General features: G+C 47.0%; 1 protein-coding gene across 1 annotated transcript in view; it reads right to left on the reverse strand.

Annotated features, from left to right (window-relative positions):
• Window positions 1-15,023, reverse strand: part of neu1 (neuraminidase 1) — a 34,292-nt gene extending 19,269 nt beyond the window's left edge. The window contains exon 1 of the mRNA XM_080182320.1: window positions 14,752-15,023. Within this exon, the coding sequence (XP_080038446.1) occupies window positions 14,752-14,898 (147 nt within the window). The 5' untranslated portion in view covers window positions 14,899-15,023. The remainder of the gene's footprint in view (window positions 1-14,751) is intronic.
• Window positions 15,024-15,682: the final 659 nt, after the last annotated feature.

The raw sequence follows: 15,682 nt of genomic DNA on the forward strand, positions 1-15,682 counted from the left end.
TGATCGACATGATGACAATTATTTCTCAATGCTTCAATTGTTAGCCCCACAAGACTGGAAGCAAAATGTTCTACGATTAAATCAACATCAGAGTGGATCTCTGACCATTACTGCAGGATTGATTGCAGAGACAGGCGGAAGTGAGACCACGGAGGTTCTCGAAAAGACCACCGGGGAGTTTTTAAAATCATGGTGTTGCTGAAATGGGAGTGAACGTATCAGCACAGGGGAAGCAATTACTTACGTAGCTATCGAGAGGCGAGCTGGTAATTGTAAAACTGAATTCCAGGAGGGATTAGTAATATTCAGAATGGGAGAGAAATGTGTTAATTTGGTTTCCAGAATTATAAGGTAGTTATCAACACATCTAAATATTGGGACAACTCTTTGAACACCTTCACATATTGCACATCATCTTTACTGTCCGTTTAAATGAGGAGACAGATGGGGTTTGATTAACCATCGCAGCTAAATCCCACAAATCATTACCCATGAAACGGGGGCAGTAGGTGGCACAGTGGTTAGCACTGCTGCCTCACAGCACCAGGGACCCGGGTTCAATTCCCAACTTGGGTCACTGTCTGTGTGGAGTTTGCACATTCTCCCCATGTCTGCGTGGGTTTCCTCTGGGTGCTCTGGTTTCCTCCCATAGTCCAAGGATGTGCGGGTTAGGTTTAAGGTGAGAGGGGAGGAATGCAAAAGGGTTCAGAGGGGCAATTCTTTCACCCAGAGGGTGGTGAGTGTCTGGAATGAGCTGCCAGAGGCAGGTACAATTTTGTCTTTTAAAAACCATTTAGACAGTTACATGGGTAAGATGGGTATAGAGGGATGTGGGCAAAATGTGCATTTGGGGACTAGCTTCGGGGTTAAAAACTGGGCGGCATGGACAAGTTGGGCTGAAGGGCCTCTTTCCATGCTGTAAACCTCTGTGACTCTAAACAGTAATTACAAAGAGAACATAAGAACATAAGAAATAGGAGCAGGAGTAGGCCATCTAGCCCTTCAAGCCTGCCCCGCCATTCAATAAGATCATGGCTGATCTGTCATGGCTCAGTTCCACATTCCCGCCCTCTCCCCATAACCCTTAATCCCCTCGCTTATCAAAAACCCATCAACCCGTGTCTTAAAAATATTTAGCGAGGCAGCCTCCACCACCTCAACGGGCAGAGAATTCCAGAGATTCACCACCCTTTGAGTGAAGAAGTTCTTCCTCAACTCCGTTCTAAACCGCCCCCCCCTTTCTCTTGAGGCTGTGCCCCCTAGTCCTACTGTCCTTTCTGAGCGGGAAGAGTCTCTCCACCTCTATCCTATCCATCCCATTCATCATCTTATACGTCTCAATGAGATCTCCCCTCATTCTTCTAAACTCTGACAAGTACAAGCCTAGTTTATTCAGCCTCTCCTCATAGCTCAACCCCTTCAACTCCGGCATCAGCCTAGTAAACCTCCTCTGCACTCCCTCCAAGGCCAAAATATCCTTGCGTAAGTATGGCGACCAAAACTGCACACAGTACTCCAGCTGCGGCCTCACCAATGCCATATACAGCCGCAGCAAGACCTCCCTACTTTTATATTCAATCCCCCTCGCTATGAAGGCCAGCATCCCATTCGCCTTCCTGACCACCCGCTGCACCTGCAGGCTGGGTTTTTGCGACTCATGCACAAGGACCCCGAGGTCCCTCTGCACTGTCGCCTGCTGCAGTTTTTCGCCACGTAAGTAACATAGGAAAGACTTTGTGAGGAAATCCCAGAGCTTAGTCAACTGAAGATGCAGCCGTAGGCTGAAGGAAAAGTGGGACGCATAGGAGGTCAACGTTTGAGGAACATCGGAATCTTAGGTGGTTGTGGAGCTGGGGAAGATTACAGGCAGAGGGAGGGCTGAGGCAGCACATGGAGCTCAACACAAGCCTGAGAATTTTAAAGGGTGAACGGGACTAGGTGTGAGTTAGGGCAAGGACTGCAGAAATCTGAATGAGTTCAAGTTTAGAGGGGTTAGAGTGTGGGTGGTTGGCTAGGGAAGTATTAGAAAAAAATTAGCAAATAAAGAAAAAGTTTCACTTTGTGCTTAACCAACCGGACATCACACAGCTATTCCAGGCAACTGCACCAGTTAAATATTGATGCTCATTTTATGGAGTTTGGCATGGCACAGTGGTTAGCACTGCTGCCTCACAGCGCCAGGGACCTGGGTTCAATTCCCGGCTTGGGTCACTGTCAGTGTAGAGTCTGCATGTTCTCCCCATGTCTGCGTGGGTTTCCCCGGTTTCACAGTCCAAAAGACGTGCTAGTTAGGTGGATTGACCGAGCTAAATTCTCCTTCAGTGTACCTGAACAGGCGCCGGAGGGTGGCAACTAGGGGATTTTTACCGTAACTTCATTGCAGTGTTAATGGAAACACTTGCAACACTAATTATAAACTTTAAAAGAGTTTTGAATTTAAAATGCAAAAAGATGACGATAGTAAGAACACAAGGTCTGGAACTTTACCAATATGCTTGCCTCGATTCTGGGGGCAGGTGAGGCTCGGAGAACTTCATTCTCTGTTGGCCTCGAGTGAGATCGTACGAACCTTGGGCGGTCACGCTGGTAAAATTCCACCCAAGAACATACAAAACAAGAGCAGCAGTAAGAAACATATAAAGGAACATAAATATATAGCCCTCTGAAGCTGCTCCAACATTGTGAATAAAAGATCATACCTTTACCCCACTTTCCTGCCTGCATCCCATCCCTAGATTTTGGATCTCTCTGGAAATCAATAGATTTCAGTCTTGACTATACCAAATGATGGGTAATCCACACCCACCTTTGGGTGAAGAAACTTCTCCTCATCCCAGTCCAAAATGATCTTCCCCTTCTCCAGAGGTTGTATTCTATAATTCCCACCCAGGGGAAACAGGGGAGGCATCTTGAGGGGAATTGCTTGATATAGCAGACGCAGCACGGTTTTGTTAAGGGGAAGTCGCGTCTGACAAATTTATTGGAGTTCTATGAGGATGTGTCTAGGGCGGTGGATAGAGGAGAGCCGGTGGATGTGGTCTTTCTTGATTTTCAGAAGGCGTTTGACAAGGTACCTCACAAGAGGTTATTGCAGAAGGTAAGGGGGCATGGAGTTGGGGGTAGGGTGTTAGCGTGGATAGAGGATTGGTTGTCAAATAGGAGGCAGAGAGTGGGGGTTAATGGGTGCTATTCGGATTGGCGGTTGGTGACTAGTGGAGTGCCCCAGGGGTCGGTGCTGGGGCCTCAGCTATTTACCATTTGTATAGATGATCTGGAGGAGGGAACCGAGAGTATGGTGTTGAAATTTGCTGATGACACCAAGATTGGTGGAACGGCAAATTGCGCGGAGGGTGTGGAGAGTCTGCAGAAGGATCTAGATAGGCTGGGCGAATGGGCCAGGAAATGGCAAATGGAATTTAATGCTGGCAAGTGCGAGGTAGTCCACTTTGGTAGGAATAATGGTAGGAAGGACTATTACTTACGTGGCGAAAAACTGCAGCAGGTGACGGTGCAGAGGGACCTCGGGGTCCTTGTGCATGAGTCGTAAAAACCCAGCCTGCAGGTGCAGCTGGTGGTCAGGAAGGCTAATGGGATGCTGGCCTTCATAGCGAGGGGGATTGAATATAAAAGTAGGGAGGTCTTGCTGCAGCTGTATAAGGCATTGGTGAGGCCGCAGCTGGAGTAATGTGTGCAGTTTTGGTCGCCGCACTTACGCAAGGATATTTTGGCCTTGGAGGGAGTGCAGAGGAGGTTTACTAGGCTGATACCGGAGTTGAGGGGGTTGAGCTATGAGGAGAGGCTGAATAAACTAGGCTTGTACTCGTTAGAGTTTAGAAGAATGAGGGGAGATCTCATTGAGACACATAAGATGATGAATGGGATGGATAGGATAGAGGTGGAGAGACTCTTCCCGCTCAGAAAGGACAGTAGGACTAGGGGGCACAGCCTCAAGATAAAGGGGGGGCGGTTTAGAACGGAGTTGAGGAGGAACTTCTTCACTCAAAGGGTGGTGAATCTCTGGAATTCTCTGCCCGTTGAAGTGGTGGAGGCTGCCTCGCTAAATATTTTTAAGACGCGGGTTGATGGGTTTTTGATAAGCGAGGGGATTAAGGGTTATGGGGAGAGGGCAGGAATGTGGAACTGAGCATGACAGATCAGCCACGATCTTATTGAATGGCGGGGCAGGCTCAAAGGGCTAGATGGCCTACTCCTGCTCCTACTTCTTATGTTCTTGTGTTCTTATGAAACAAGCTCAGTTACCGAAACCCTCTAAACTCCAGATATCCTAGGCCCAATTTACCGCCCATCATAGACAACCACTTCATCCCAGAACCAATCTAGTGAACCTCTGCTATACCATCTCAAAGGAAAGTTAGACATGGAGACCAAAACTGCACACGGTATTTCAGCTACAGTTTTTTTTAAGTTTTAAAGTTAAAGTTTATTTATTGTCATAAGTAGACTTATATTAATACGACAATATAGTTCCTGTGAAAAATCCCCGAGTCGCCTCACTCCGGCGTCTGTTCGGGTACAAGAGGGAGAATTTAGCGTGGCCAATGCACCTAACTGGCACGTCTTTCCGACTGTGGGAAGAAACTGGAGTACCTGGAGGAAACCTATGCAGACAAGGGGAGAAATGCAAACTCCACACAGACAGTGACCAAAGCCAGGAATCGAACCTGGGACCCTGGTACTGTGAGGCAGCAGTACCAAGCACCGCACTACCATGGAGTTTCAGAAAAGCTCAGCAACTGTAATATATCTTCTTATTTTTGTACTCTAATCTGCTTGCAATTAACGCTAAAATGCTATTTGCCTTCATAACAGCATGTTCTACCTAACTTTAAATGATTCTTGTATGACTGCACACGTATCTCTCTAAACATCAACATTTAAAAAAAATTCTGCTTGTCCAACTGTTATAAATGCTTCAGTGCTCAACATTGCAAAATTATCCATCAGGATTATTTCTCATTAATCCTTCATGGTACATTCTGTAATAATGTACTCTTGTAGAGTACAGTGGTTTTACACTGATGCCATTTCACAGTCTGTTGAATTCTCCCCAGTCTTAACAAAGGAACCAGTAACAACGGACAATATTGGAAATACTCAGTAAGTCAGGAATCATCCATGGTAATACAAGAGGTGTTAACATTTCAGGCATGTAGACTGTTGAAAAGGACACAGGGTTAATTCCAAGAGGTTTCTCAAAATTTAAAAGCTCCACCTTTCCCCCCTTCTCTCAAAGTACGCTGCACATAGCAAGCTACAAGCTGGACTTTGACTCAATGCTGCACTATTGCCTCTGACTCAGAAGTTGTTGCTTCAACACATACTTTAAAAACATAATCTTGGCTGACAGCCCACAGGGAATGCTACAGTGTCAGTGGTGCACCTTTCAGAAGAGACATGAACTCCAGGTCCCCCCTCTATGTTCGTTATGGCTTATATCTGTGCCTTATCTACTACTACCCACTTCTACAGGAACCTAATCAGCATTAAGGATGGAGATGTTTTAATCTGGTTAAAATAGTTAATCATTTAATGAAACAACAGGCTGCTTAACAGGGGAATGTACAGTACGGAGAATGCACAGTACGGAGAATGCACAGTACGGAGAATGCACAGTACGGAGAATGCACAGTACACCAGGTTAAAGATCAACAGGTTTATTTGGAATCACGAACTTTGGCAACGCTGCTCCTATTCCAAATAGACCTGCTGGCGCTGTGAAACTTCGTACTGTTCCCCAGTCTCACGCCGACATCTCCACATCATAACAGGGGAATGGGAGGAGAAATGGCTCTAAACCAAATCTGATAATGTGTGGTCACATTGCGAACAGTCCATTTTACAATACACACGTGAATGTAATAAATTCCTCATATACTTATGACTGTGTGGCCAAATTCCCCTCCAATTCGATTTTCAAGTTTGCTGATGACACCACTGTAGTGAGTCGGATCTCAAACACTGATGAGGCAGAGTACAGGAATGAGAGAGAGAATCTGGTGCAGCAACAATAATCTCTCCTTGAACGGCAACAAAACAAAAGGAGATTATCACTGACTTCAGGAAGTGTAAAGAAGAACATGCCCCTTTCTACATCAATGGGGACAAAGTAGAAAGGGTTGAGAGCTTCAAGTTTTTAGTTTCCAGATCACCAACAACCTGTCCTGGTTCCCCCCATGCCGACATTATAGTTAAGAAAGCCCACCAATGCCTCTACTTTCTCAGAAGACTAAGGAAATTTAGCTTGTGAACTAGGACTGTCACCAACTTTTACAGATGCACTGGAGAAAGCATTCTTTCTGGATGTATTACAGCTTGGTATGGCTCCTGCTCTGTCCAAAACCGCAAGGATCGACAAAAGGTTGTGAATTTAGCCCAATCTCTTTTCATTCACAGGTTTTAAATCGGTCCACCTCGTGTCCAACGAGGGGCATACACACGATGAGTCGCACTGGGGCTGCTCTTGGTTGTTCGAGATTGGCCTAGTGCTTCATAGAACAAAGAAGAACAAAGAACAACCCAGCACGGGAAACAGGCCCTTCGGCCCAACGAGCCCACGCCGCCGCATCATCCTACACCTATTCTACCCTGCGTGTCTACGAATGGAACCCCTAACTTATGATGTGGGTATGCCGGCGTTGGACTGGCGTAAACACAGTAAAAAGTCTGACAACACCAGGTTTTAGTCCAACCTATTTATTTGATAATATACTCGCAAGCTTTCGGGGTTAGTCCCTTCGTCAGGTGAATGGAGAGTTCTGGCCTCAGACAGAGCATAAAAAGCACAGACAGTTTAGAGATTACTGATTAGAATGCGAATCCTTACACCTAACCTGCTGTTCAAGACCTGAAGTGGCTGATAATGTGAGTGGAAGGAGCACTGATCACAGTTTAAAGAGATGTGTATTGTCTCCAGACAGTACAGTAAGTGAGGTTTTGCAAACCCAGGCAAGTCACGGGGGTTACAGATAGTGCGACATGAACCCAAGATCCCTGTTGAGACTGTCCTCATGTGTGCGGAAGTTCCGGTCTCAACAGGGATCTTGGGTTCATGTCGCACTATCTGTAACCCCCATGACTTGCCTGGGTTTGCAAAACCTCACTTACTGTACTGTCTGGAGACAATACACATCTCTTTAAACTGTGATCAGTGCTCCTTCCACTCACATTATCAGCCACTTCAGGTCTTGAACAGCAGGTTAGGTGTAAGGATTCGCATTCTAATCAGTAATCTCTAAACTGTCTGTGCTTTATATGCTCTGTCTGAGGCCAGAACTCTCCATTCACCTGACGAAGGGACTAACCCCGAAAGCTTGCGAGTCTATTATCAAATAAATAGGTTGGACTAAAACCTGGTGTTGTCAGACTTTTTACCCCTAACTTAGCCAGATTCCGGGGAGAATAGTGTCAATTTGGTAAACCAATCAGCCTAAGAGCACATCTTTGGGGTGTGGGAGGAAACCGGAGCGCCCGGAGGAAACCCACGCAACCACAGGGAGAATGCACAAACTCCCACAGACACAGGCCCAAATCCATGTATCTGCACAGCTAGCAGTGCTAGTCACTGAGCTGTTGCGGCGCCCGTCTACCGGTCCAGGATCAAGCACACACACCGACACGAAGTACTAGGCCACTCCCGGAATCTCCAAGAGCAGCCCACGCACGACCCACCGTGTGCATGCCCCTTGTTTGACAACAAGGTGGACCTCCACCTGCGGAATAAAAGACAAAAACGTTAACATACAAGTCTGCATTTCCGGTGTCTCCCGAGGCTCTGACCTTATTTAATACCCCCTACTGTAACCCTCCATCCTCGTTTCGCTCATGTGTCTGTCTAAGTGAACCTTAAACAAGTCCAACGTTCCTGCCTCCACCACCCTACTCGGTAGCGCGTTCCATACCCCCACGACCATCTGCGTGAAGAACCTTCCTCTCACATCCAAATTATACCTCTCCCCCCTCACCCTTAGATCATGACCTCTCGTAATTGTACCCAGTCTAGGGAGCAGTCTCTCACTATTGACTCTATCTATTCCCTTCAGTATCTTATATACCTCTATCATGTCCCCCCTCAATCTCCGTCTTTCCAAGGAGAAAAGTCCCAGTTTCTCCATTTGTCACCTCGCATTTGTCAGGATTAAATTCCATCTGCCACCTATCTGCCCAATGTACCAACCTATCTATATCCTGTTGTATCACCTCACATTCCACTTCAGTATCCGCCAACCCTGCCATCTTGGTGTCATCCGCAAACTTGCTGATCACACCACTTACTCTCTGTTCCAAGTCGTTTATGTATACGACAAAGAGGAGAGGTCCCAGTACTGAGCCCTGTGGCACACCACTGGTCACTGGCCTCCAGCCCGAAAAGGTCCCCTCCACAACTACCCTCTGTCTCCTATTGCCCAGCCAGTTCTCAATCCACCTAGCTACCTGACCTCGTATCCCATGCGCCTTAACCTTTTCTACCAGCCTACCATGAGGGACTTTGTCAAACGCCTTACTGAAATCCATATAGATGACATCAACGGATCTCCCATCGTCAACCGTTTTGTCACCTCCTCAAAGAATTCTACCAGATTCGTAAGGCAAGACCTCCCTCTAACAAAGCCATGTTGCGTATCCCTAATCAGATTGCAACGCTCCAAATGCTCATACATCCTACCCCTAAGTATTTTTTCCATTAATTTCCCTACCACCAATGTCAAACTCACCAGTCTATAATTTCCAGGGTTATCCCTACTACCTTTTTTAAACAGCGGTACCACATTTGCTACCCTCCAGTTTTCTGTCCAAAGAAGAGACAAAGATTTGCGCCAGAGGCCCAGCAATTTCATCTTTCACCTCCCTAGGCAGCCTGGGATAAATACCATCAGGCCCCGGAGCTTTATCCGTCCTTACACTACCTAAAAGCCCTAGCACTTCCTCCCTCGTAATAGATATTTCCTGCAACTGATCCACAGCTCCCTCCAAGACACCGCACGACACCAAACTCCTCTCCTTCGTGAATACCAACGCAAAGTATTCATTCAGGAGCTCCCCCATTTCCTCCGACTCAATACATAACTCCCCACTTTTGTCCCTAAGAGGACCAATTTTCCCTCTAACTACTCTCTTGCTCCTAATATAGGAATAAAATGCCTTTGGATTTTCCTTAATCCTACCAGCCAAAGCCATTTCATGCCTTCTTTTCGCCCTTCTAATTCCCCTTTTTAGCTCCCTCCTACTCTCTCTATATTCCTCCAGCGCACTCTCCGCACCCAGTTGTTTCGACCTAACATACGCTTCCCTCTTCTTCCTGACCAAGTCTTCGATACCCCCTGTAATCCACGGCTCTCTAATCCTACCTTTCCCATCCTTCCGCTTAACCGGAACATACCTCTCCTGCAACATTTTCATTTTGCCCTTAAAAGCCTCCCACTTGCCAACCGTGGACTTGCCAGCTAACAGTCCCTCCCAATCAGTGTCCTGCAGCTCCCTCCTAATCCGGCTATAGCTCGCTTTTCCCCAGTTCAGCACACTCCCGTTTGGCCGGCACTCATCCCTTTCCATTTTTATCCTAAAGTAGACGGACTTGTGGTCACTGTTAGCCACATGTTCGCCTACCTCTACCTCAACCACCTGCCCCGGCTCATTACCCAACACTAAATCCAGTATAGCCCCTTCCCTAGTCGGGCTAGTTACATACTGCTCTAGAGACCCTTCCAAAACACATTTTACAAACTCCTCTCCCTCCGTACCCCCAGCTCGAGGCCCCCTCCAATCCACTCCAGGAAGATTAAAGTCACCCACTACAACCACCCTGTTCTTCCCGCACCTATCCAAAATGCCCCTGCAAATGCCTTCCTCCACTGACCTCAGGCTGTTGGGTGGCCTATAGTATACCCATGTCGTTAGTGTGTGCCTAAACTGGACAAGATACTGGGCAAGACGACAGCTCGGTGACTATCGCTGATTGCTGTGCAGACACATGGATTTGGGCCGGTGTCTGTGGGAGTTTGCGCATTCTCCCCGTGCTTGCGTGGGTTTTCTCCGGGTGCTCCGGTTTCCTCCCACACCCCAAAGATGTGCTGTTAGGCTGATTGGCAGGAATAAATTGTCCCTAAATCAGTTTCCCTCAATCTGGATGGCCATAAAACATTTGACAGGGGTCGTGGGTGGAGAGGGGGACTGGTGGTGTTGAGATGGCGGCGTGGGCTTGTTGGGCCGAAGGGCCTGTTTCCCGGGCTGATTTTGTTTTTTGTTCAATCCATCATGCAAACCAATCTCCCATCCATTGACTCTGTCTACACTTCCCACTGCCTCGGCAAAGCAGCCAGCATAATTAAGGACCCCCACGCACCCTGGATATTCTCTCTTCCACCTTCTTCCATCAGGAAAAAGATACAAAAGTCTGAGGCACGTACTGACTGACTCAAGAAATGGACTTACCTTGCACTAAGTTGATCTTTCTCTTTGCCCTAGCTATGACTGTAACACTACATTCTGCACTCTGTTTCTTTCTCTATGAAAGGTATGCTTTGTTTGTATAGTGCGCAAGAAACAATACTTTTCACTGTATACTAATCCATGTGACGATAATGAATCGAATCAAAATTCACACTCCTTTCCACTCTCATATCACTGTTAGAAACCTCAGGAAAAGTGAAACCTTGTTCTGTGAGTTTTTAATCGTGATCTGCGTAGTTAGTGCTGAGTACCAGGTCAGGCATTTAAAAAAAAAACACCCTTGTGGAATGTTGTTAAAACATTTCCATTTTGATTCGGTGAGTTTTGAGATATTTCAACTTTCAATGCAACAGTATCTTGAAGCTCACAGGGAGGTTGAAAGCAAGTGCTGGTGTTTGTGAAGCTAATAGCCCAATTGTATGCCTCATTCTTTATTTTGCTCTGTAAAGGTGACTTGATTATGAAGTCTTTTCACTGCCGACTGGTTGGGATTGTCTACGAGAACAAGTTAATGTCTTTGGCTGCTGGATAATATCATTGAATCTCTACAGCGCAGAGTGAGGCTATTCGGCCCACTGAGTGTGCACCGACCACAATCCCACCCAGGCCCTATATCACTTTGGGAAGTCCCCATTAATGCTATCATCAATTACATGTCAAAAGATAGAGTTCCCGTGACAAAGATCACTAGATCTCTCAGCAAAGACTTATTCAAGGTCAGAAAACTTCTCTGCAAAAGCTGGGACATTAATGGACCAGATCTTGCTGGAGTCGTGGTTTCATTCTGCCATTAGTTTCCTTCCCCTCCTTTACCGCAGAATGTTTTGTGTTGCAACTTGCTGGAAGTATGGTATAATTATGGTGTAACGTGGATAACAGGACACCCAGGAGCTCAGTGAGCAGGTTAAAGGGAAAAACAAGGATGGGAAGTTGGGGCCACAATCAGATCAGCCATGGAATGGGCTTGAGGCGTTGAATGGCACATTCCTGATTCGTATACATGTTCCCACAACCACAGAACGGTGGTGAGGACGATAATTGCCGTGAGCTGCAAATCGGCATAAATTGCTTGACAAGTCGCATGACTCCGCCATTAACATCATGGACACCAGAACTTGCTGTCAACACCCATCCCCCCACTTCATTATCCTCCTCCCAACCCCACCCCAACCCCCTCGAGCTTCAAGATATCACAATAAATAGGAACTGAACTTGCCGCAGAAAGTTATGTTTGGTATTTAAACAATTTTGGTAGTTATGTTTGGTATTCAAATGCCTTAAAACAATTAAACTTATGGACAGGGGAAGAAATAGTACAAATAACTGAGAAGGAAGGCAGCTGAATTTGAGTCAAATTAGGCAGAGAGAGGAATAAAAAGATGAAATGAAAGATTGGATGAAGAGAGGAGGGGGAAAAAGGCACAGAATTATTTAATATTTTAAATTTAGCAACTCCAGCTTTACTACCTACAGAATTGAAACTCCACAGTTTCAACTGTTCACTTTCCTGGTAAGCACACAAAACCTATCATTAAAAATGTCTCCACATAATTGAATAGGAGGCCTCTTATTTTTAAACTGTGCCGCCTAGTTTTAGTCTTTCTCATGAGGGGGAAAAGATCATTTCAGTATCCACTCTGTCACATCCTCTCAGGAGCTTTTATAGAATCATAGAATCTCTACAGGGCAGAAGGAGACCAATCGACCCATCAAGTCTGTACCGACAACAATCCTATCCAGGCCCTATCCTCGTATAACCCCACATATTTACCCTGCAAATCCCTCTAACCTACCTACACATCCCAGGACACTGAGGAGCAATTTAGCAAGGCCAATGCACCTAACCCGCACATCTTTGGACTGTGGGAGGAAACTGGAGCACCCGGACAAAACCCACGCAGACATGGGGAGAATATGCAAACTCCACACAGAGAGTTACTCAAGCCAGGAAGCGAACCCAGGTCCCTGGAGCTGTGAGGCAGCAGTGCTAACCACTGTGCCAATGTGCTGCCCTAACCACTGTGCCACCATCCCACCATTTGTGTACCAATAATGTCAACTCTCAATCTTCTAAACTCCAGTGAGTACAGGATCAGCTTGTTTGAACTTTGCTCATCAAATAACCCACTCCACAACCCAGGAATCAGTTGAGTGAACCTTCATAGAAATACAAAAGCAGGAATCGGCCATTCGGCCCTTCGAGCCTACTCCGCCATTCATTCTGATCATGGCTGATCATCGAATTCAATATCCTGATTCCCCGCTTCCCCCATATCTTTCGATCCCTTTAGCCCCAAGAGCTATATCTAATTTCTCCTTGAAATCACACAACGTTTTGGCCTCAGTTACTTTCTGTGGTAGTGAATTCCACACATTCACCACCCTCTGGATGAACCTTCACTCAATTGCTTCTGACACACTTCTATCTTTCCTTAAATAAGGAAGAATCTGTACACAGCATTCCAGATGTGGTCCACCAACACCCAGTGGCAGAGACTGGAGATGTCCATTTAAGAACTCCCATCTCGTCATGGACTTTAACCAATTGAGTGGAAGGATAATCATGGGGCACTTAAAGTTTCATAAGAACATAAGAACATAAGAAATAGGAGCAGGAGTAGGCCATCTAGCCCTTCGAGCCTGCCCCGCCATTCAATAAGATCATGGCTGATCTGTCGTGTCTCAGTTCCACATTCCCGCCCTCTCCCCATAACCCTTAATCCCCTTGCTTATCAAAAACCCATCAACCCGCGTCTTAAAAATATTTAGCGAGGTAGCCTCCACCACTTCAACGGGCAGAGAATTCCAGAGATTCACCATCCTTTGAGTGAAGAAGTTCTTCCTCAACTCCGTTCTAAACCGCCCCCCCCTTTATCTTGAGGCTGTGCCCCCTAGTCCTACTGTCCTGAGCGGGAAGAGTCTCTCCACCTCTATCCTATCCATCCCATTCATCATCTTGTATGTCTCAATGAGATCTCCCCTCATTCTTCTAAACTCTAACGAGTACAAGCCTAGTTTATTCAGCCTCTCCTCATAGCTCAACCCCTTCAACTCCGGCATCAGCCTAGTAAACCTCCTCTGCACTCCCTCCAAGGCCAAAATATTCTTGTGTAAGTACGGCGCCCAAAACTGCACACAGTACTCCAGCTGCGGCCTCACCAATGCCCTATACAGCCGCAGCAAGACCTCCCTACTTTTATATTCAATCCCCCTCGCTATGAAGGCCAGCATCCCATTTGCCTTCCTGACCACCTGCTGCACCTGCAAGCTGGGTTTCTGTGACTCATGCACAAGGACCCCGAGGTCCCTCTGCACCGTCGCATGCTGCAGTTTTTCGCCACGTTTTCCTCACAGGTATCTGGAGCAGTGCAAAACAAAAGCCAGCAATATTATTATATCCGGCTTCACCAGAGCTACAGAAGCCACATTTTTTGCACCCAGTTGCTGTGAATACATCTGTTAGCCACAGCCCCAACTTTCAGCCAATTCAAAACTCATAGCCAAGCACAGATGTTTCTCAAACCTCCCAGTCCCAGACCCTCTACCCAGTTTTTTCAATCACTGTTCCCCCAGACTCTGGGCAGCACATTCTCCCCATGTCTGCATGGGTTTCCTCCAGGTATTCTGCTTTCCTCCCACAGTCTGAAAGAATCCCTACAGTGCAGAAGGAGGCCATTTGACCCATGGAGTCTGCACCGACCGCAATCCTACACAGGCCCTATTCCCATAAGCCCATACATTTACCCTTGAATCGCACTGACACTAAGGATCAATTTAGCATGGCCAAATCAACCTAACCCAAGCATCAACCCTTTTGTAACCAAAGCAGAAAGGAAACTCAGCATGCAAAGGTTCCCCTTTTAACGGCCCAAGCATCTTTGGAGCGTGGAAGGATCCGGAGCAAACCCCACGCAGACACGGGGGAGAAAGTGTAAACTCCAGACACAGACAGTGACCCGAGGCTGGAATTGAACCTGGAACCCCAGCACTGTGTGGCAGCAGTGCTGAGACATGCACTGGCCATGTAAATTCTCCCTTGGTATACCCAAACACAGGGATTTTCACAGTAACCAGTGTGGCAACACAGGGATTTTCACAGTAACTTAACTGAAGTGTTGTGCTTATTTGTGACAGTGATAAATAAACTTTAAACTTCTCAGTGCCCAGGCCCCTAATTCCTGCCTTACCCCTCACCTTCCCCCAGTTCTTCTTCCCAGGACAAAGCACCCTCCCAGCCCCTCGGACCACCCCCCCCCCACCTCCAAATGTTGCAGTGTGGGTTACCTGAGCAGGGAGTGCAGTGCCAGGCTGCAGGAAGAAGAGCAGCAGGAAGAGGCCGGGGAGATGCAGCTGGAAGGCAGAGGCAGCTCTCTGAGACAAGCCCTTCCTCTGGCAGCAGGGCAGGGACGGCAGCAGCAGCAGGGGGGCCATCCTCAGCCTCGGCTGCAATGTCCCGGCTCCTCGGTGCCCATAAGGCGATGACTGCCAGTGTGTCCGGGAGCCGCTGCTTTATCGCAGAGCCGTCACTCGCTCCAGCCCCACACTGCTTGGTGCTGGGGCCGGATTATTACGTCGTATGACCGCCCATTGAGGGGTGGAGAATGCCTCATCTGACACACAAAAAAACTTCGTCCTCAACCCCTTTTGTAATCAAAGCAGAAAGGAAACTCAGCATGCAATCAAAGGTTCCCCTTTTAACGGGCCATTCAGCTCACACAGAAAGTGGATTACAGAATTAAACCATGGGTAGGCACTTCAGTAATAGTCTTAACACTCTCATCCATGTAGTTCTCATCTGCATGCAGCACACTCTGGACACCTCGTTAAAATGTATTTATTAGTGACACAAGAAGCTGACATTAATGAAGTTACTGTGAAAATCCCCTAGCCGCCACACTCCGGCGCCTGTTCGGGTACACCCAGGGAGAATTTAACACGGCCAATGCACATAACCAGCATGTTTTTTCCAATGTGAGTTTAGAAGAATAAGAGGTGACTTAATCAAAACGAAAAATGGCTAAAAGTTTACTTATAAATTACAAGCAGGTTTACATTAACACTGCAGTGACGTTACTGTGAAAATCCCCTAGTCGCCATACTCTGGAGCCAGTTTGGATACACTGTGGGAGAGTTTAGCACTCTGGAGCCAGTTCGGATACACTGACCCCAACTGAGCAGCTGGAGGAAATCCAAGAGGAGAACATGCAGCCTCTGC

Source organism: Carcharhinus amblyrhynchos, unplaced genomic scaffold, assembly GCF_965287045.1.
Source record: "Carcharhinus amblyrhynchos unplaced genomic scaffold, sCarAmb.v2.hapA scaffold_52, whole genome shotgun sequence".
In the NCBI taxonomy this organism is placed as follows: domain Eukaryota; kingdom Metazoa; phylum Chordata; class Chondrichthyes; order Carcharhiniformes; family Carcharhinidae; genus Carcharhinus; species Carcharhinus amblyrhynchos.